At 37.0% G+C, this 23,558-nt stretch overlaps 1 protein-coding gene across 1 annotated transcript in view; it reads left to right on the top strand.

Moving 5' to 3' along the window:
* The first annotated feature begins 5,703 nt into the window (after positions 1-5,703).
* DNAAF11 (dynein axonemal assembly factor 11) overlaps positions 5,704-23,558 on the top strand; it is a 31,208-nt gene continuing 13,353 nt past the window's right edge. Inside the window, exons 1-9 of the mRNA XM_062504059.1 lie at positions 5,704-5,925; positions 7,931-8,008; positions 9,860-10,032; positions 11,016-11,215; positions 12,301-12,486; positions 15,291-15,368; positions 17,958-18,023; positions 19,622-19,691; positions 20,498-20,593. Of these exons, the coding sequence (XP_062360043.1) occupies positions 5,745-5,925; positions 7,931-8,008; positions 9,860-10,032; positions 11,016-11,215; positions 12,301-12,486; positions 15,291-15,368; positions 17,958-18,023; positions 19,622-19,691; positions 20,498-20,593 (1,128 nt within the window). The 5' untranslated portion in view covers positions 5,704-5,744. The remainder of the gene's footprint in view (positions 5,926-7,930; positions 8,009-9,859; positions 10,033-11,015; positions 11,216-12,300; positions 12,487-15,290; positions 15,369-17,957; positions 18,024-19,621; positions 19,692-20,497; positions 20,594-23,558) is intronic.

Raw genomic sequence — 23,558 nt, 5'->3', positions numbered from 1 at the left:
GCTATAAAGCTTGTTTTTGTTGTTACATACATATGTGTTTTGTTTTACACAGATAACAAATAAAGTGTTAATGTATTAAAGTGGTAAACTGAATTTCTTAGGAAAGGCATGCCAGAGGTGACTTTTTCTTCCTTCTCATCTGCATTGTCTTGTTTGTAATGGGGTTCTTTACATTATCTCTGGCATGGACACTGCTTCATGCTAGGATTTCAGGCTTGTGCTGCTGAAAGCTCTTGGTACATCATTTGAGAAAAGAAAAAACCAAAACCAAAAAAAAAAAAAAAAAGCAACAAAAAAAACCAACAAAACAATCAAAAAACCCCAAAAATCCCCTGTGTGAAAATAAAGAACACCACAAATAACATGCCTCAGCACCTAGTTTTGCCCTGCATGTGGCAGTCCACCAGATGAGGACCAGTGATTTGCAAACACATGCTCCAAAGTGCTGCTTACTGTCTTCCTGAAAAATTTAGCCCTGAGTCATAAACAAAACTATTCTTCACCAGAGAACAACAAACATACTCTGAGACCTTTTCAGTCACTGGTGTACAGAGATTTCTCCTTTTGTGCTCATCACAAGTGAGAAGTTACCTGCTTGAAGAAGTGGTCCTGCAGCTTAACTAGATTTGTTAAACAGGACCTATTATACATACTGATGAAAACAAACTGTGGCTTAACTCAGGACATAGAGGTACAAAGGTTTAGTGAAGTTGAGCTGGGGAGAAGGGAGAAATAAAAGGAAGGAGGATTTAGATTTGTCATTATGTCTCTCTATCCTACTCCATTTAATTGGCAAAAAAGTTAAATTAATTTCCCAAATTTAATCAGTTTTGCCCATGATGGTAATTGTTGTTTGATGTCCCTGCCCTTATCTCAATCCATCAGCATCCTACCATATTTCTTCCCCATCTTCGTTTGAGGCTGGGGAGAAAAAAAAAAAAAAAAAAAAAAAAAGCTGGTGGGCACCTGGCATCCTGCCAAGTCAACCCACTCACCTCACTATTTGGTAATTTAATTAATTGCATATTTTATAATCCTTTCTTCAGAACTATAATCTAGGATATCTGAAAAAGGGATGCTCTCCCCCCTTGATTTTAGCTGAACCAAATAGCATAGTCACTTCAATGTAATACAACATAAACACAGGATTTAAAATACTGTACATAGTATTTTAAAACATGAATTTTCCTTGTTTGAAATTAATACTTTGTGAATTCTGCATCCAAGTAAAAAATTTGTATTACTAGCAAAAAAGGTCATTATTTGAAGAGGTCTGCAATTTGATATAAATGTGTATGTAGGAGGATTAGTGGCCTTTCTTTATTGTCTGTGATTCTAAGCAGGGACCTTGGGCCACATCCAACCAGCTGTGTAAACCTCCACATGGAGTTGTTACTCATACAGTCAGATAGGCCAGGACAAACACTGTGGAGTTAAAGTGCATAAACTGCTTCTGCTCCTTTGTGTCTCATCATCATCACAAATCTCAGGAGTCTCAATGACACCTTCATATTCCTCTAATCAGCAGTACAGATAGAAAGGTGCAGAGTGGCTGTGGGGAGTTGCATTTACATCAGAGGTAAATGGCTAAAAAACCCCTTAATTTTATCATTGTAAAAATTATCGCTCCCTTATTTAAATTTACAGGGGAATTTCCTGTTAGTTGATAATGACCTTTACTTTCGATTAGACCTCTAGGTTAGTGAAGACAGGTGGGAAATACAGACTGACTTTCCTGATGTTACCACTTCGATCTGATGCCAAGTGTGATCCAGGATTGGAACAGTCTGCTCAGGGAAGTGGTGGAGTCACCATCCCTAAAAAAATTGAAAGAGGCATTGACTCGACACTGGGGGACACGGTTCAGTGGTGACTTGGTAGTGTTGGATTAATGGGTAGACTTGATGATTTTACAGGTCTCTTCCACCCTAAACTGTTCCATGATTCTAAAATTGTACAAGACTGCTAATCACTGGAACACGCTGCTTTCACAAACCACGGAAAACAAGCCTTCAGCCCAGAATGTGTGAGGCAGACTAGCTGACGGATATGCAGGAGGAGGACACAAGCGTCATGCAAAGGACGAGGCGTGAGACAGATGCCTGAAGAGAACACGCTCCATCTCTGCCGGCCGGGCTGAAGGCGGTACCGGAGCCGGCGGGGCCGTGAGGCCGCGCTCGGGCTGAGGGCGGGCCCGGAGCCGCCCTCAGCGCCGCCCGCCCCGGGCCGTTGCTGTGGCAGCGCGGCGCTGCCGGGAATGGCGGCGGCGCCTGAGGGGCCATGGTGCGCAGTGAGTGTCGGACAGCGCCGCTTCCCTCCCCTCCCCTCCCCTCCCCTGCCCATGCCCTCCTCTCCAGAGCGGGCCCCGCGCCCCGCACGCCTCCTTCGCGTCCGGAGAAAGGCAAACAAAGCTGGGGAAGGGGCTGAGGGAGGTGGGGGTGTACAGGAGGTGTTCTGGAGGCTCAGGGGAGACCTTACCCCTCTCTAAGACTCCCTGAAAGCAGGCTGTAGCAGAGGGCGGTCGCCCTCCTCTCCCTTGTAACAGGTGACAGGAGAAGAGATGGCCTCAAGTAGGGCCGGGGGAGGTTTAACTTAGGTGTTGGGAAAAATTTCGTCATGGAGCGGATTTTCATGCACTGGAAAAGGCTGAGCAGGGAACTGGTGGAGTCAATACATCTGGAGTTGTTTAAAACTCACGTAGATGTTACATTTAGGGCCATGGTTTCGTGGTGGGCTTGGCAGTGCTGAGTTGTACTAGATGATTTTAAAGGTGTTTTCCAATCTAAACAGTTCTCTGATTGACATTCCCTCTTACCACAGTTGTCTCCCTTCCCCACCATCGCCACACTTCCCTGGCAGACCCCTGTGCTCCTGCCTCCCTTGGGTGACTTTCAGATTTTCCTTCCCCGTTTTATCTCCTTGCATAGATCACAGGGTTTCCTTGCCTCTCAGAACAGCCCCTGAGAGAGTCAGCACTGGGGACTGGGATGGCCCAGGTGGGGACCCCTCCTTGTGTGGGGCAGCCCCTGCAAGGGGGGATGATGGATAGGATGCCTTGTGTCTGAGCCCAGGTCTGTCAGATGTGGAAAAACCACAAATGAGGTGAAATACTCCATAATGTTACTTATGAATTGATCATCTTTTACGGGTACAGCAGTATGACCCAAAACACTCAGTGCTCACAGGTTTTGCTCGCGAAAAAGGAGTTCCCTTCCTCTGTGATTTTTCTTGTAATCTGTTTTGGTTTTATATTACCACTGCCAATCCCGTGCTGGGCTAAAACAGTGCTTTGGCCAGGAACTCCTTCTCCCTGCAGGAAGCTGGCAGATACCCTCTTTGACCAGGCACTGCCTGAAGTAGAATGACTTTATCTCCTGAACAGCACAGTATGAATTTGAGTCCCAAAGTAATGGTTGCATACTTCACTTCTCTGAAGTGCAGCTTCCCCCACCATCTCCTGATGCACCTGCAGCTGTCCATCTGCTTGTTCTTTCAATTTCTTCAATATTATCCTTCATTTCTGCTTCCTTTTTTGAGTAAAACATGTAATTTTTTACATGTGGAAGCCCAGGCATTAGAACTTCAAGACCTGTTCTCTCCACTCGATTGGTGTCATCCCTCATTTCCTCCTGTGTTCATGAGAGCCTGGGAGTAGCTGTGATCTCTCAGGTCATTGTTCCAGGCTCCCATTACTGCACAAAACACCAGAAAATCTGATTAATGAACATTTTAGTGAGTTCAGAGTGTTTGTCAATGTTCTGGAGATGCTGTTATTTACAATTTTGCTTAATATTTGTTTACCTCATTCCTCTTAAATGAACTAGATCTTATACAAAATGTCAAGTATTCAGGCAGTTTCCTACAACAGGATCTCAAATTAGGTTTCTAAATTTCACTGTAGCTTCTATTGTGAATTATTATCTCTGCTTTGCAAATCATCTGTTAATGAAAGTGGACATTTTTGCAGAATTGCTGCAAAAAGTAATTTCAATTTTCATCAGCAAATGGAAATTAGTCTGTAATTAAGCTGTACGGAACAGTTTATATGTCTTCTTTTTTATAAAGGGTATAGAGCATAATATTGCCACCAGCATGTGTATTTGCAGATCGAGGAGTATTGTTTTCATGCTCACAATTACCTGTAATAGTGGCACTGAAAAATCTGCCACCAAATGCAGAAGTAAGCAGATTTTTTTTGTTTGTTTTTTCCCCTTTTAATTTCCAGCAGATTTCCCAAGTAACTTATTTGAAACATGATTTTTTTTCCTATTTAGTGTGAAAACTAAAGTATTTAGTCATAATTATTGACTTTTTTTTTCTCTTTTCTCTGTTACTGTAATCAAGTTCAAGTGGAAGGGGATATGCTTGTTCAGATGCAATAAATCTGATCAATGTGGTTAAGAGAGACACAGACACCTTTCCCCATATGATTTAAGTGCAGATAGGGTCCTCCCTTCAATCAATATCTGTATCTCCACATTTAATTCTGTAAATTAATTCTGTCAGGTGAAACTCTGTTGAGCAGAAGGGAGATTTAAGCCTGGACATCTGTAAATAATATAATACGGACAGCCAATTTCACCCCTTTCCCAAAGACTGCAGGTAGAAGAGCTGTAAGATCCATGTGGGTTTGGGCTGTATTGGTACATAGTTTGCTGGTCCATGTGAAAGTGTGCAGCCATTTCAGGACCACTGATAAAACTGGATGATTTCACAAAACCTCCCCAAGACAAAGAACTGAAAGAGTACTTTTAATTTATGCATGGTAGGAGCAGTTTGTTTTCACAGATCTTCATATATTTTTTCTTTTTACTTATTTTTCTTCAGATTTTTTTGAAAGGCTTTTTTTTGGTCTTTTTTTCAGCATTAAAAATTATGAGAATATGTATGCTAACTTGATAAACCCCTGTGTCTTTCCTCAGTACTTCACTGTAGTCCAGTGCTTATCAAGGAGAGGAAAATGCTGGCACTTTTTGGTGCAGTGTACTGGAGACAAAGTTATAGCATCTAGCTCAGGGGTGAACGCTGGTTCTTCTAGGATTTCTTTACCTTCATTATACAGAGCCTTTTCACTGTTTGAAAGACTGCCTGGCATTAAATATTACCACATGATAACTGAACCCAGGTCTCTGGTGTTTTTCAGCCACTGAAACTCCTTTCCTGGCTCTGATGAGCTGGTAGTGCCTAAGAAATAGCAGGTATACATTTCATCTATAAGCATGACTTTGTAATGGCATAAAAAATATCAGCCCACTTTCAGCATTTATTCTGCTTATTTCTGTGCACGCTGTGCTGGTGGAAGAATATGATTACACACTCTAGTTTGCTTCCTCCCCGCCCCCCACTGGTGTCTGTGATGTGAACATCTGGCATCTGGAAATAAAACAGCATAAAACACTCCACTACTTGTCTACATGAATCAATCTGCAACCCAAGCTATGCTGAAAATAGTGGCTGCTGGATAATTTCTTCAAGGGTTGTATCACATTCTTATGGAAGACTCAGCAGTTTTCATATGGATCTTTCCAAATGTTACAGGCAACATGATTGTGTTTCATAACAGATGTTTACTGTGGCAGAGTGGGTTGAAGCTACTTGGTACTTGGTATCTTTTCTGGCAGATTTTATTTTTGTTGTCATTGCTACCTGGCTATTTGATATAGTGGAACAAAATATTTTAATGATTTTATAATTTGCTCGTGAGTCAGATGGCAGAAAATGATTAAAGGAAAATATGACATCTAATGTTTCTTTCAGTCACTGAAGAACTTGTTAGAAGACGTGCAGAACATAACAATTGTGAAATATTTTCACTTGAAGAAATTTCTTTACATCAGCAGGAAATAGAAAAGCTAGAGCATATTGATAAATGGTGTCGAGATTTAAAAATTCTCTATCTTCAGAATAACCTAATTCCAAAAATTGGTAAGTTTTTTCTCGATACATTTCTTTTAAAATGTATTCACATGCATAATTTTGAAATCATAAAAAAAAGTATTCTGCTATACTTAAGGGAATATACTCCTAACAAGAGTTTCTTTCCTGGTTCCTTTATTAAATCTCTAATAAGCTCAGGAATTTGGGAAATTTTAAATTAAAGAGATACCACTGAAATACAAGTCACTAGAATATGAATGTGAAACACCTGTTATGGATTAAAATTTTAAAATCAGGATATAGTTTAAATATCCCATCTTGTGGCAAACAGAGGCAGAGTTTGCCACATACCATGGACTCTGATATCATGGGATTAGCTTTCAGGTTTTTTTAGAAATTTCATTTTCATGGAAATAATTTTTTTTTTTGTTAAGATTGAAATAATTTTGATTCAGATAAAATACTTGCTTGTGAGGATGAGCCAAACTTTCTGCAACAAAACCGTAATGGTCTCCCTAGACCACAGGAGAAGATACAGTTTCATATGGTTTTGTTCCAGACTGAAAGATGTGACATCAGTCCTTGGGCTGGAAAAGCTTAGACTCTACACGTAGAATCTAGATGAGCAATGAAAAGTTGGAAGTGTTCAGAAATTATATTAGTATATCTCTTTGAAGTTCCTTAAGAGGAAATAAAAATTACTGAGGTTTTAGGAGGAAATTCTGTGCTCAGACCTTGGGGGCAAATCCATTAAGTTTTCTCGAGGGACTCATCAGGAAACTATCTCTACTGGTAACATATGCATTTCCTAAAGTGGAGTAATCTTCTCCCAGAGGTAACAAGTTTTTTTAAAGTGCTTTGTGCTTCTTTTTCCCATCAAAAGAGGGACTAAAATAAGTTGGTTTTCTCTCTGTTAATGTGTCCTTAATAAGGCACAAGATTTTGTCTTGTTTTTTTGTCAATACTCAGGCCTCCTTCAGGTTAGCACAGGGTACCGTATTCAGATTGCTGCTTTTTGGACACAATTTTTTTCCAGCAATTTCGTTTTTGAGACGAGCAACTTTTATTACCATAATCTAACTGTAGTAGTTGAAAAAATAGGCAACTTGGTGATTCATGTATTCTTGTATAATGAGACAGCTTTCCAAGGTAATACCTTAATAACAAATGGAAAAAAAAACAAAAAGAAAAACAACCCCAAAGCAAAAAAACAACCAAAACAAGCACAACCAACCCCTCCCCACACTATAATGGTGACCAAAAACATTGTCAACAGAGGCTGTGTTACGAAGTTCTGAAGTTGAGGAGTTATTCTTCCTAGTGGATACCAACATATCTTTGCAAAGGACACAGCAGTTCCAAGCATGCTTCTGAATATGATAGAGAAATGGTTTATATTGGCTGCATTGGGCTGTGTCTTTTCTCAAAGTGAACCTTTATGCAGTTCTGGGGATCAGCCCTGCTTCATGAGAAGGCAGGGACTTATCAGGCATCCACTGAGTGCATGGGTGGTACCACTGCCTTCAACACAGCTCTCCCATTGTCATGTGCACAGACACTGCCATTACAGAAAAATAGCAACAAAAAAACCAAAACATCCTAACTGAGCTGCACAAGTTCTTGCTGAGAAATTGATGCCATCATTTGTTTGTGAATTACGGACTAAATACCTCTCCAAGTTCTTAGCAAACTATGGTAGGATTCATGTCACCAAATTTGTAGATATCTCACATTTCCCAAGATAGAATGTCTCACTGTGCTTTTTCAGCCATTCCTCTTGAATTAGATGTGTGTTTTAGGGATTTGTGATTAAAATGTGCTTATAACTTAATTTATATTTTATATTTTTTATTTTTTTTTGTTTTCAGAAAACTTCTTTGTTTTGTCTTTTTATTAACATTAAAATATTAATGTCCAGTAATGTGGTACATATTCTGATTTGTCCTTCCTATTTTTCTGCTTCATTATTGCTTTGAAGTAACTTAAGCAAGTGAAGCCATAATGTGCTTTCAAGTGCTGAAAACTGAAATAATCCATCTCTGTTTTGTTACAGAAAATGTGGGCAAACTAAAGAAGCTGGAATATTTAAATGTAGCTTTGAACAACATTGAAAGAATTGAAAATCTGGAAGGTCAGATTTTGTAAAAAGCCATTTTACTTTTTCATATTAGAACACTGAAGTTGTGACTTGGTGTAAAAGAGGGTGGAAGCCATTGAGTGTGCCCACCTGTAGGCATTGGTGGATCCTTGGTGGGTTTTGTTGGATCCTTGGTGCAGGGTTTCAGTAGATGCTTCATTGTAGCAAGTGCTTCCTACTGCTGAATTTTTCTCATTGAACTTTCCTAAATGTCTCTGGGCCACGTTTCATCTTCAGAAATCAAATGTAACACGCAAGAAGGTTCTGTCCTCAGCATAGGTTGCGTTGAGGGTCTGGGTTTTTTTAAAAGAGGTTTTCAGAAGATTTTTTTTCTCTTTCATTGCTTGAAATCTTGTCTGTTTTATCTGTATTTAATCTTTTATCTTGTCACTTTTGTACATTTCATGTGCAAAATGTGGCATTTTCCAAGATTAAAAGTTAAGACTTGGAGCGACTCATAAACAATTCCATATATTCAAAAAAAAATTCCATATTGCTTGAATAATTTGTAACTTGGGTGTTTTCTGTTTCTCAGTTCTAATTAGGCCAGTTGCTGAATCCTTAACATATCCACCTTGATAAAGGAACAATTGAAAAAAACAAAACAACCAAACAAGCTGGTTGGTTGGTTGGTTGTGTGTGTATGTGTGTTTTGGTTTTGCTTTTCTTTTGTTTGTTTAGTTGGGTGGTTGGTTGGTTGGTTTACTTTATGTTTTTAAGTCTTCAAGCTGGTTCAAGAGGATAGCTTAAATAAGAAAAAAGCAAATAAAAAACACAAATTTGAAAAAGTTGAAGAAGTAGGTAGTGTACTATATATTCAGGAATTTGTTGAGAAGGTTGCATTTGTTTACATACCACTAAATTTTAAATTCATGTATCAGGCTGCATTATTTATTACTGTGATTTTTCATTTACTTAGGAGTTACAACCTTTGGGATTGTCCCTTGCATCACTTTGGTTTATTTAAATCCCCTAATAAATTGTTCTATGTTGTTTACTTTCTTACAGCTCAACTGTGCATAAAACTTAGCAAATAGACCAGGAAAGGAAAGTAAATACAGTGATGTAGGAAAGTGAATACAGTGATGTGAATCAAAGTTAAGCTTGCTCTCAGCTAAACCTTTTACTCTTAGAGTCAAGGTTATGATTCATGGACACATTATGATAAAAGGAGAGGCTGATAAATTAAAATAACAGATTTTCCAGAGCATTTTGTTACCTACCTTAGAGTTTCTGTTTGTAATTAATTGTTTTAATAAGCTTTCTCTCTGGTATTTGTAATTTAACCAGTGATAAAGTATTTACAATGACAGCTGAGTCCACAGAGTGGAAAACCTACCTTGCAGTGTGTTTTTGGGAAATCTTACCTTTGTACATGAATATTACCAGAGATTAAACATACTCAGAACTGAACCTCATAATTGTTCCTGCTGTCCTTAAGTAATTGGATTGGATTTTAACCATATGATTGAGACTTAGCTGAGAAAAGGATATCAAGGCAACCAGACTGTTAAAAATGAAATCCAGCTTGTCTGAAAAGTAAATATTTAATAGCTCATCTATAAATATCCAAAAAGTTTTGATACTGACAAAACCAATAATGTTACAGTATTTTGTATTTTATTGAGGTTTTTTTTCCTATAAATATTGTAAGCTCATAAACTTTAGCTGTGAGTCACTCTTCTGCTCAGTAAGAGTCTTGGAAAAGATGTGTTCTGATAGAATAAAACCAGTTCACAGAGCACAAATAGAGACAGTTTTATATCCAGGTGTGTACATGTATGTGTATGTATATCGTGTACATTTATGTTATGGACAAATTGATTGAAGGTTTCTTTCAAACAGGCTGTGAGGAATTGAAGAAACTTGACCTGACAGCAAATTTCATTGGTGAACTGTCCAGTATTGAATCCCTAAAATGCAATATTCATCTGAAGGAATTGTTTCTTGTGGGTAACCCATGTACTGAATTTGAAGGTTATAGACAATTTGTAGTGGCAACTCTTCATCAATTAAAAGTAAGATTTTTAAAACTTAAATTTCAATCCAAGTAAAACATCAGTACTGTTGACTGAACATACTTATCCTAAACAAAATAAACACCTGTACTTGGAAAGCTAATAGACTTTTTCTTAATGTTCACAGGAAATTAAATTATATTCCAAAGAATAAATTACTACAATAAATTCTATGATAATAATTGGTTCTATTCTGATGGAACCACAGTTACTCATTAACTTTTCTGTCGTCTTTATTGGAGATTCTTAAACAAAGCTTTTTAATTTTTTCCCCCAAAATAAATATATTGTACATTTCTGGCACCTTTTTTTCTCATTGTTATATACAAAGTATTTTAAAATTATTAGCACAATTGCAGAAAGTTAATGGGTTGTTGGTACCATTCCAACAATATGAGCTAAACCTGCAGTGTTAAGACAGTAAAAAAATACAAGTTGGTGTAAAATTGCACTACGTTGCATTGGCTGTAAATAGATACATTGAGATTGTGATGTTGTGCTATGACTGAACTGATGTAACAATTTCCTGTCAATGAAACAGTCTCTGGCCTGAAATATGTTCTCAAAATTTTCCTCAGAGGAGCATAGGCACTGCTTATCTTATTAAGAGTCGATTGAAGTTACTCAGTTGGCAATAAACTTACACATCAAAAGAAATAATTTTGGGCTGAATCAAAGCCAGACAAAGACCAGAAATGGCTGAAGGGACTCTCTACTGTATAATCTAGTAAGACTAGGTAAAATTCCTGGAAAATGCTAAACACAGATCTTAGACACACAAACCCATTTTCAGATCTGAATAGCAAGTTATTGTTAATTCTTTGTAATAAAGTACGACTTACATAGTGCTATTGATATGTGAAAGATGCATTTTTAATTATAGACAGAACTTAATGATCAAACTACAATCTAATAGATTTATTGATTTGAATATGTTTATAATTTCTCACATATTTATTTTGATGTTTTTCCCCTTTGGGAAGTATTTGGATAGTAAAGAAATAGAACGTTCAGAGAGGATTAAAGCCCTTCAGAACTATCCAGAAGTGAAATGGAAAATCAGAGAACAGGAACGAGCTTACCTTCTCAAAAGGGCCAGAGAAAAGGAAGAGGCTCAAAGAAGGATGCAAGAAAAAAAGAGTGAGAAACAGAAACAGATGAACTCTAAGCTTGGATTTGACAGGTAACAGTAAACCACAACAGTTTGTGAGTGAATATTATTATTTTCTTTATTCAAAGTTTAGCTTTTCTCATTAAAGAATTGGTATAATTCCACTTAAATATTTTTGCGCATCTTTATTGTTGATTCAAGCTGAGTTACTTCTCCTCATGCATGCTATCTCTAATGAAAAATACAATTAGTTACAAACATCATTTATTATTGATCTGCAGACACAGTTCAGTAGAATTTTTACTCCCAAAACTCCAAGCTGTCTGGGTGCCAAAATAGTGTAATTAATAGTTTTTTTCAGGAAAACAGCTGGAGATTGTTATTTAAGGTAAAGCAGGGGTTCCAGAGAAAGCAGCTGTTCACCTATAATTGCTTTTGCCTTAGCATGATAACATCTGAACACTGAAATGGATATTGCAGGCCTTTGGTGTTGATTTTCCTACTTCTTCCACTTCATCTCACTGATCTTACCTAGACAGCAGCAGGATTTTTGTCTGGGATCATCTTCTACTGCACCTGCCCCTCATCTTATTTTTAATCCAGTAGAAACTGTTTCATGAAGCTGCCTGCAGAACTTTGTCTTCATAGATCACACCTGAATCATAAATTTAGTTTACTCTGTCTGTTGGTAGAGATTTACAGAAGCTTAGAGCTAGGGAGAAAAAATTATTCAGGTGTTAAGATTGCATTTGAGGAGCTGCTCAATGCTACCTTATTAATTTCCAATCTGTTGCTGCCTGATACAGGGAATTCTTAAACAGCACATGGACTGAAGACTTTCTCTCACCTGAAAGTTGTGAGAGTATCTGAAAATTCTTTTTATGAAATTAAATCTATTGAACTATATATCAGGATTTTCAGGGGATGAGGTATAGCCATACTATCACTTCATAGTCAGGTAAATGAAGAACATTATGTCAGAATATGCTTTGTTGATTGACAAAAGAAATAGAGCAGAGAATGTTCTCCAAATATATGATAGGAATTGATAGTAACTGTGCAGTTATTATTGCATTGAAAAATATTATTACAGTAATTTATTAGAAAGTTACTCTTCCTTCATTTCATTGGGATAATATTTCAGTGATCTTGTATAGCCCAGACTCCACACAGGAAAAATCCAATCAGGAAGAAGGAGATGGAGAGCAGGAAAGATGCAGAACAGTTGAAAATGATGATGAAGACAGAAAATTTTGGGAGGAGCCTACACCATACACTCCAGAATCTAGATTAGAAACTCACAGATATATTGAAGGAAAACGGAGAGCTAAAGACAATATAAGGTACTTTTTTGTTTTAATATCTCTGATGAATTGAAGAAGGAGAAATTTTCAAAGGTACAGAGAACAGGCAGGTGATTGCCTGACATTAAATATTACTGATAACTGACAGCTTAATTCCCTGTTGCTTGTTAAATAGGCTTATACAGTCTAAACTAAATATTCAGATTGTTCACTTTGTTTTCTTTCATTTTCTAAACTTCATTTTGGTACTCCTTATTTTATTTTTCCTCAGAGCTTTAAAATATTATTTGTTTATTCAACTTAATTTTATGTACGGAGTTTAGAAGTTTCACTTTTCTGTCAGCTGTGTTGTGTAGTTCAACATTTAACATTCTGCTAAAAACATCCGGAGTGCATATTGCATTATGTAAATGCCATACAGGCCATGCTACAAGTGTTTTGCACAAGTGGCATTTCAGACACTTTTTCCATGTAACAAATTTTTTTCTCACACTTTATCAGAAGATATTTGTCACAAGTAATAAGATTATTTCTTTTACCTGTGCTATTTGGCATTGTGAATCTGAAGAAGTCTGGTCCTTGAAAAGCCTTTAAAACTTTATAAAGTTGTTACTGGTTTTGCTGAACATGCAAAATACATTCAGACACTAGCAAAAAACTCCCAGTATTTTATGAACTGATAAGCTGCTGGCTTATCAGTTCCACAGACACTGTAAACAATGCATTTTTTTCTCTTTCTCTCTCTTCTCTTTTTTCTCTCTCTTTCTCTTTCTCTTTCTCTTTCTCTCTCTCTCTCTTTCTTTCTCTCTTTCTCTCTCTCTCTTTCTCTCTCTCTCTCGTTCTCTCTCTTGTTCTCTCTCCTTCTCTCTCTCTTTCATGACATAATTTGTGCTGGAGATTTTTTTTTCCTGCTGTTCTTTTTAAGGGCTTGGTTTGTAAAACTTGTGTCAAGGCTAAGTATTGAAAAAGTCAGTCCTAGGGAACTACCCAAGATATCTGGAAATGTGCATAACGTGTTACTGTTATTAATTCAAGTTCTAGCACTTTCTTGGAAGAACTACTGAGAAACTCAGATTCTAGCCAATTCAGATTTTACTGTGTTTGGAAATGTCTTGCTCTAGTGAAAAGCAAATGTGTTCTAAAAGCTTCCCTTTAAAAATTCAAGGACTGTCCAAATAGTGTTATAATAAATATAGAATAATTAATTTCTGGAGTTTTCTAGATTCCCAAGGCATTTAAAGGGTTTAAAAATCTTTTCATGGCTCATTTTTATTTTGTGTTGAGAAGGTTTTGTGGAATCTCCTTAAAACGGTTCACATGAATAGACAATTTCACCTGGAAACAGATTATTGAAAGCTAACAGATGCTTGAATATAATTTGTGAGGTGTTTCTGAGAACATCTTTAGAACAGAGTGGTGGTTCATTCACTTTGCATTTAAGTGTCAAGTCTAGGAATTCAGGTGTGGAGACTGGCAGCCCACAAATCCCACATTAAAGCTGATTTATATTATAGAGCAGTGTTTAACACTTGGATAATTGTCTTTCTTAAAAGGAATTTTTTTAATGTAGTCATTCCAGTAGGTCTACTTAAGAGTTTTTATTTCTTCTCCAAATCCATTGTTTTATAGACCAAATCTATTTTTATGGTTTTTTTTCTCCAAAGTGTTCTAAATCAGTGATGTTTTATATCTGTCATTAGTGATTTACCTTTAACATTCTCTTAATCTTGAATTTACAGTAAGAAATAAGTTCCAGAACAAAAAAGAAGCAATGTATTGTTGTTGAGGTTTTTTTTGGGAAATGTTTTCCCTTTTAATATGTTGGCTGAAGTGGCCATACCCTCTATATTGACCAGCTGAAGAGTGGATTAATGCAATGTAATAATTACAGTGTTGTATTTTTAAAGAAAGCTCCATATTTTTACTTAGATGCAAGCAGATTTTTCCTTTTCATGTTACTAAGATTCCTTGCTCTTCCTTCCCTTGCTCATAATCTAAACATTTACACAGGAAAATACCAATATTACAAGCCTTAATGATCTTACTGTGTTCTGCTTTATTTGGGCAGAAAAAATTATCGTAGCTGGTTTATTGTACTAAATGAAAGTCAGATATAGTTTAATTGCCAATAGCTGGAAATGGATAGTGGATATTAAAGTAATATATCTGTACATCATCGATACATCAAGAATATGTATTGCATTTTTTGAATGAAGAACACAACCAAAAATGTAATATATGCATCAACAGATAATCTTTATGTCTGCCCTTTGGTCCTACTGTATCCTATTTGATACTGCTCTTAATCTTTTGACCATTAAAATTCTTTTTGCTAGAGCAAAATAGTGATTGAGAGACAGATGCTGTTTGGAGGTAGGCCAAGCACTTTCTCAGTGGGAGTAATCAAGTGAGCAAGAATAAAAATTCTTTAGTATTGCTTGTCCATCCATCAAACCGGTTATTAGTGGCAACACCTTGGGATGGGTTTGACCATACCTAACTGGAAAAATGTCCCATTTCATATGATTAAGCCATCCATGGTTTTCTTGTGGTATACCAGATAATTTGATATGTTTGATAATGGACATGGTGACATGCAGAAGAAGTTACTGTTAGTGTAAGATGTGACATTGTAAATTATTTGCTCATTTTTAGATGACATTTTTAATGTGCAGTTGGACCTGTGATGCAATCTGTTTTATTCCTGAATTAAATGGTAGTCTTAATATCAAATACCAGATAATCCTTACCTCTTGACATCTTCTTCTTTATTTTTGCTGTTAAGCATAAATGCAAATTTTTAATGATTGACCATAAACAATTTTTCTTTCTGTTTTGTTAAGGGAATCAAAAAAGAGAGAGAAGACTGCTTGGACATTGGTCACTGCAGAAGGAAAAATTCTGAATGTGAATGTGCCTAAGTATGTAAGGTTAAGAGGTCAAACAGTATAATCTCTCTGTGGTTGATTTGGGCAACTGTTTCAATGTATGCAACAATCTAAAAATAAGAGTGCTGAGAAATTCTTGTTGCAGTATTATATTCCTTGTGGGAAAACTGTATTCTAAATTTATATTCTGATGCTGGAAAAAGAATCAGTTTTCATTGAGTTAAGTGTTGAAGATTGCTCAATTTAACATCTTCATCTTTAAGGATTGAAAAACTTGTTTTTCTGTAAAATATATAAGATATTTTAGTCTTTTCCCTTCTATAGTAAGGCTCTTTCTTGGAGCATCTTGCTAACAGTGTAAAAAGTTTAACTGTTGAAGATAAATGTGTATGAGAAGCCATTTTAAATGTGGAAAAATACATCCCAGTAATATTTCTGGACAAAATCATTCTGTCCTCTGATGACGGGTGTAAAACTGGCAGAATTGAGAAGGATAATCAGCTTCTGTGCCAAGAGGCCCTGTGACCCTGGGAGCCCCCAGCAACAGAGGATGGGAATACAGGGAAGTGTCTTGTGTTTTACCAGTGAAAAAGGCACTTGGGTTTTCCAGTGTTTTGGAATGACTTTCCAGGGATATCAGCCATTGATTTTACTTGAACCAAACCTTCATTTTCTGAGGGAAAGCAGGAGACTGAGTGCAAATGTAATTTCCTTATAAACAGCTCCTCATAGGGCCTCCTGCAGGAGAATGGGGTGAGAAAGTGGCCACTTACCTCTCTGCTGTCTCTGAAGAAGTTTTTTCCATTTAAGATTGATTTAGTTGCAAAACCAGATCTGTGCACATGTTTATCATTGGCATGAAGACTGCTTTCTAAATCTTGGAAATTTAGAAATACTGTCAAATTCAAGGAATTATATGTAGTGCACAATTTTCAGTAGAACAGAGAGTTAAAGGTAATGGAAGAGCTTAGTGTCATGTTTAGTGTCATGTACAGCCATGTTTAGTCTGTCTATCTCCTGTACCAGGAGATACTTTCCATTGTATTGATGTACTATTTTCAGAAAAAAATGTGTTGACTGGAAAAAAAAAACCCTACCATTTTCTAATCCAAAAAAGACAAGCCTAAAATAATTTAAATCTTGTTAATTAATAGAAGTTGATTGTGCTTCAAAAAGCAAAGGCATTTAGACTCTAGCTATGTTTTTGTAGAAGGAACAGAGTTCATTGTTAGTAGCATGCTTGTTTGTGTCACCCAAGTTTTCTGAATTTAGTCTGTGGATGTGCCCACATAAAGCCAGACCAATGAGCATTTTTTGTCATGGTTTCAGCAAGAATGTCACAGCTGTTCAGTGCAATCTGGCAGTGTATTGGAGAGACATAAAGAAAGAGATACAAGTAAGCAGATGGTGTTCTCCAAAGTTTTTGCTTTAATGTGAAAGTCTTATGTCCATAAAAATGTCCAAGCTTCTCTGATGTTCTTTTGGGAAGTTAGCAAGAAGAATGGCTGCTTGCTGCTGAGGACAGACTATTTCTCTTCTTTGGTTCTAATTAAGATTCATCCTGGGAAATTTTATAATTCTGTCCTCTTGCTCATCCTTCATGTTTCAGTTGATTCTCAAAATCAGTGATGCAGTAAGACAAAAAGCCTGAACAAGGAATAAACCTGTTTTGTATTCTTTGCACTTTTCTGTTAAAAAATACTTGTAAACTACAGCCTCTGTAACCTTTCTTGCAAATTGACTGTATCAGAATATAGGAGAGCAAAGAGTGAAAAGTATATCTGGCAAATATTTTTATTGCTGAAAAAAATTATCTTCTAATCTGCTAAAATTTGAGCATCTTTCCATTACCTGAAACAAATTTATCTAAGTATTTTAACGTCACTGAAATACTCTGTTTTTTTCTCTGCTTCCATGCATGGGAAATGTTTGAACATATGAGCAGAGCTTGTAAGTCTAGACTAGATCTCCTTACAGCTGTAGTAATAGATGGCATCAGTTTATAACTGGTAAGATTCGTTCTCAGTTTTCAGAACACAGCCAACAGATCACAAACACGGAACTAATACAATCTGTAGGCTCATTTTCAACAAATGTAAAGCTTATAGAATCAAGGATATTGTGCAAATCATGTTTTACTTTGGAAGTGCACAGACAGATGTTTAAACTTGGGGCAAATTTATTATTATGAACAAAATTGCATTTTGCTTAAACTAACCATGAGGTTAGAATAACAAAGTTCTGTGTTTTTCGTGCATTTTAGAACTGTTTTTTTCTGTGAAGTTGTAATAGAGCAGGCAGGTTTCACCAGCAGGTGTCTCTCGTTCTGCATTGTCAGAATAAACTTAAATTTAACTGACCTTCAGCAGAGGATTTTTTTTCTTTTTTATGTGGTTTGAGTAGGGAGAACAGAAAATAAATGTAAGAATGACCTTGGCTCAAATGCCAGTATTTTTTTTGTTCATGGGACAAATTGCAACTGTTTCTAAATGATCACATGATATATTGTCTAAATGCTGTTTGTATTAATCTAAAATTGCTAACATTTGAACTATGCTGTAATGTTTGTTTATTCACTCCAGTAGTATTTATCCTGGAGGTGTTTCTTGTCATTGTTATTAGGCTTAATTTCTCTTTGAAAGATGATGAAGAAAACAACCAGATCATCTTGGATCTCGCTGTTTACAGGTCAGATCTTTTTTCCCCATAATTTTAGCCTCTCGTAAGATGTAATACACAGTCTTCCAATTATACTGCTCTCTGTAATGGGGAATTTTGGAGTAGTGGATAATGGAACCAGTCTCAAAACCTCTGCCAAAGAAGTGATGCTGAATACATCAAAGGCCTTTCAGACTGTTCTGTTAATCCTGAATGGAGACTGTGTCTAATAATCCTTTTGGGGACTGGTGTTTTCTGCAGTCCACAGGCAGGTGTCTTCCACACCTGTTCTTTTATACATGTGTAAAACCTTTTCCATTCTTCCTTTGTAGATAATGGCTGTTTGGAGTGGGATTTTTGCTCATGCTTTGGCCCTAGGAGCGCTTCATTATATTTCACATGCTTCTAGTTACATTATTCTCCCTGAGACAGAGTAAAATAGCCTTGTCTTATTTTCCTTGGTTAGTGGAAAGAGTCCATGGCTTGTACCTATTCTTGAAATATGCCAGAGCATTGTTTGGAAGAAATTTGTTTGAATCAGGCAAAATATGACAAGGAGATAATGCATATACTGCTAAGCATTACAGTGACCTTTTCCATTCTTCAGAAAGGGGCTGGAAACCCACAAGTTTATCTATCCATAGTAGAAACTTGTTACATAAAACTGGAACTAGTTTTATAGTACAGAAATACTATTCATGCCAGCTGTGCTTCCCTTGAAAGTCATTAATTTCCCTCAGAAGAGGTTTGCTCTATGTTTCTGACTTTTAAGATACAGATCTTTTTCTGGAACTTCAAGGAATCTATTCAGGTGCAATAAAATCCTGGATGTACTACAGAATCACAGAATCATTTAGGTTGGAATAGACCTTCAAGATCATTACGTCCAACCTTTGACCCATCATGACCTTGTCAACTACACCATGGCATTAAGTACCACATACAGTCCTTTCTTGAACACTTTGGGACCCTGGGTAGTCCATATTTTAATAGTCTGTGCTCACTTGTAAGAAATGCAGACTAAAACATTTGAAAAATTCATCTGTAATGTTGTAAAAGAAGGAAAATGGGAAATACATGCTTGTGCATTCCCATGAGTCGCATCAGGTGTCACATAGTGAAGAGCAGATGTAAAAGTGGACCTTTTACAAGTCACAAATTTTGTTTGAAAGATTTAAAATTACCATGTTTTCTGGGAATGGAAACTATATGTGTTCATTGTTTTCCAGCAAATTCTGTGCAGAAAAGGGAAATTAAAATTTTAGTAATAAAACCTTCAGAAGGAAAAGTAGCAAAATGTTTTCACAATTTTAAATAGCATGTAGATTATGTTTCATATTAATGTAAAGCACTGAACTAACAGATGAAAGACCTTTTTGTTTTTCCTAAGGATTTTGAATTTTTACGATTATATAATAGCTGATGTCATGGACTTGACAGAATTTAGACATTAAGTGATATTCACAGGAAAATCATGGGGTGTTTCTCCCCAGAAGTTTAAATCTTAATAGTACTTTGGAAAAATTTAATAACTGAAGTTTAGGCTTGTGCTTTATAAACGGTGAAATTTTGAAAGAGCTATATGGTCTGTTGTAGATTGATTAATTTATTTATATTTCATTCTGAAGACATTTGGACACTTCTTTACTTGATGTTGATGTGCAGCCAACTTACATCCGAGTACTGGTGAAGGGAAAGGTTTGTGATTTCATTCATTTCAAATCGAGAATTAATGTTTGCCATAGTTATTCAGTGGACTCTGGATCTGACTTCTATGAGTTACCAGTCATTTGCATCTATGCAGAGAGGATGTTCTTTCAATACCAACATCATTTTGAACCACACATAAACCATGGAAGTCCTAACCAGAAGATGTACAAAGCCCGAAATAAAATTTCACTTTCCTTCTCTCTTCTCATTCCCACCACACCGTGTACCATAAATCACTTTAGAATAGAGCTTCCTCGTTGCCTTAGGCTAGAATTTAGCAATTTCACAATCTGGAATTTATATCTGACAGAAACCAATGGATGTATATTCTTTTGAAAGGGCATTTAAAATGTCATTCCAGTTTTCTCTCTTGGTGGTTTTCATTTTATCATCTTTAAAAATTCTAAGTACTTCCACAGTAAACCAAAATCCCTATTTTTAACTGTGCCAACTGCATAAACAAAACTTGAGAACTGCTTTACACCTAAATAGACTGGATAGTCTTTCTCATTTAATTGCTAATGTAAGTCAAGCATCATTTTAAAACCTTCTTTAGAAATGCCACTTCAGGAATGGCAGCAGTTCAGGAGCATACATCTGAATCTACTTGTAAGCAAAAGCTATTTAGCATAATTTATTAGGCTTAGTAATAAATACCATGCATACAGTGAAAGCATTTAGACCTGCAGTGTCCTTAAAGGATGTGATAGTGGTGGTCTTGTATTTGTTGTGTCCATGTGAAAGAAAAAGAAATATTTTAGCATGATGTACTTCAATTCCATATTGTCTGATAGCCATTTCAGCTTGTGCTCCCTGAGGAAGTGAAGCCAGACAGCAGCTCTGCTAAAAGATCACAGACAACTGGTCATTTAGTTGTCACCATGCCAAAGGTAGGTAAAATGGGAGACATCACACAAAGGTCTTTAAATGTTGTGAGTACTTTGGGAATGTTTCTGAGTTACAGGTAACATCTGGCTTGCTATAGGTACGCAGTCTAGCTTTTCCCATCAGGGCATATTTTCCAAAAAAGGAACATTGCATAAAGGCAATTTAATTGCAAGAGCCAAGCCTTAGTATTTAGAATCCCTCTAAAGGAACGTGATGGAAAGCAGTATTAATAGAAATTTGTATTTCCTTTACTTTAAACAAAATCAGCTTTTTATATGCTAAAAGAGACTCTGCAAAACATGCAGTAGTATGCAAATATGTAAGAAGATAGCTTTTTAAAAAATTAAATAAACACATACCTACTTCCTTTTTCCACTTGTGAAATAATAAGAAAAATAAATTTATCAAAATCTTTGTGGCACACATATGTATGAAGATTACATATTTGTTCAAATAAAGGGATGATGCACTACTCTAATTTCTCATGTGTTTGAGAAAAGAATTGCTTAATTCATTTTCCCTTCATGCTCTGCCTGGCTGGAAAGGATCCCCTCACCATCTGTACTGACTACTGTGACCATAGAGCAAGAAGGTTGTGGCAACATGGTGTGTCAGCTGAAACTGCTGGGAGCAGCCAGGGAGATGGACGTTCTAGGGAGGTGGAATTCCAGAGATGAGAATGGATTGTATGGTGGGGTTCTGGATGCTGGGGGAGAAATTAATCAACTGCAGCATCTTCTGCTGTTTTGCCTTGGGAGGCTTGGGTTGCTTTTAAGACCTCTGTAGGACATCTTACACTTTTGGCTTTTGGAATATGGTAAGCCCCTCAGGAATAGTTAGAGTAAAGATACAGTCTCTTGGTGCTCTAGCCTTACGTGTTTGGCCTTTAGGAAGTTTCTCTGTTGTGTAGGGGCAGAGGACATGTGTGAGTCCATTAGAATGTATCAAATATATCACTTCCTTCTGAAGAAAGAAATTATTTAGCTGAAATAGCTTCACCTGCTATACAACGTCATTTTATTCTCTTTGTGCTCTTATTTAATTCTAAGACTGTGCATCTAGTAGCTCCAACTCTTGGCTTTTTCCATTTGTGGTTATTACCTTCTGTGTTCCCTTCTGCTCTCCAGTCCCACACCGTCTGTCCATCCCTATGAGGACAGCCCCTCATCGATTCACAAACTGTCACTCAAGCAACAAACATGCATTTTTGTTAAAAACTGTAAGAATACTGAAAATTGTACTTACTTGGTTAAGATAGATATTTTCTGAATGTTCAGAATTAATTCTAATGAGAATTTGTGTTTCTATAAATTTGTCTGAAAATGAGGCCTTGACACTTGCCATTTGGTATAGTGCAATTTTCAAATGTATGATATTTTTGTTTAGTAATTACTTGTCTTCGGGTTATTTTAAATAATGTCAGTTTTATGTCCCATACCTTGCTTTTATTACCAATACATCTTGCTGGTAGTCCCTTTGTGGATGATCAATGCCTTAGAAAATGCAAATATTTCCAACTGTCTTTGGATATATATTAGCTCTTTTGCCTGCCTATAAAATCATACCTGAATCAGCAAAATGAATATTCTCTCTTCATACTGTGATTGAGAACTGCCTTTATTCCATTACTGACTTTATATTTAACCTACCTTGGTATTTTAGTTAAATCTACATATTTTGCCTGGCCTGGGGCCCTGGAGCATACTTCATGTCAGAATACCTGATTCTCAGATATTTGTAAAACATGAGGAGAGAGAAGCACTATAGAATAACTGGGTAGGTGTTTTCAGCTTGGCCTTAGTTTGGTTAAAAGTAGCTTGAGTAGCTTGGACACAGCAAGAGATGCATGAATGGAATGCTGTAGGGTGTCTTGTTAGTGGATTCTGGAAAGCAGCTGTGAAGAAAAGCACCTGAGGGTCTTGGCTGCCACAAAGTTGAATATGACTCAGCAATACCCTCTCCTGTTAAAAGAACACCAGCTGTATCCTGAGCAGCATGAGGAGCATTGCCAGCAGGTGGAGGGAGGCCATCCTCCCCCTCTGTTCAGCATTGGTGAGAGACACGCAGAGTGCTGCTCCAATGCTGGGCTCCCCAGTACCAGAGACATGGACATACTGGAGAGAATCCGGCTCAGGGCCATGAAGATGATCAAGGAGCTGCAGCACCTGTTCTATGAGGAAAAGTCTGAGAGAGCTGGGACTGTCCAGTCTGGAGAAGAGAAGGCTCAAGGGGATCTTACCAATACACAGAAATACCTGAAGGGAGTGTGCAAAGGATCAGAGCCAGGCTCTTTTCAGTGGTGCCCAGTGACAGCACCAGAGACAGTGGGCACAGACTGAAACGTAGGAGCTCCCTCTGAAGACCAGGAAACTCTTACTGTGGGAGTTACCAGGGGCCTGCACAGGTCACCCAGGGAGGTTGTGAATCCTCCATCCCTGGAGATATTCTAAAGCCATCTGGATGTGGTCCTGGGCAACTGCTCAAGTGGGCCCTGCTTGAGCTGGGGAGTTGGACCAGATGACCTCCACAGCTCCCTGCCAATCTCCAACATTCTGTGATCCTGTGAAATTCATACATTTGCTGACCAAAGATGGATCCATGTTACTTCACTGCAATTGCATGTAATGGACACTAACCTATGGTTCGCTCTTCTTTATCATCAGTCTATCAGTCACAGAATCTGTCTCGTCCCCTAGGACTGAAATCAAGTGCTCAGTTTACATTTTTGTGGCATAGATCCTCTTCAGGTGATCTCTATCTATACAACCATTATTATTATTATTATCATCATCATCATCATCATCATCATCATCATCATTATGTAATATAGGTAGAAAGGTAAATGAATAATGATTGACAACAGGAAGGCCAATAGATATTTTTCTTGCAGAATATTGTGGCTGATTTTATCAATGCTTGAGGATACTAGTTTAAGATCACCAACTTAATGGGAATTCCTCTTAGTAA

Source organism: Cinclus cinclus, chromosome 1, assembly GCF_963662255.1.
Source record: "Cinclus cinclus chromosome 1, bCinCin1.1, whole genome shotgun sequence".
NCBI classification, from domain to species: Eukaryota; Metazoa; Chordata; class Aves; order Passeriformes; family Cinclidae; genus Cinclus; species Cinclus cinclus.
The sequence above is the reverse complement of the archived record's forward strand: the minus strand, read 5'-3'. Positions and strand labels throughout refer to the sequence as shown.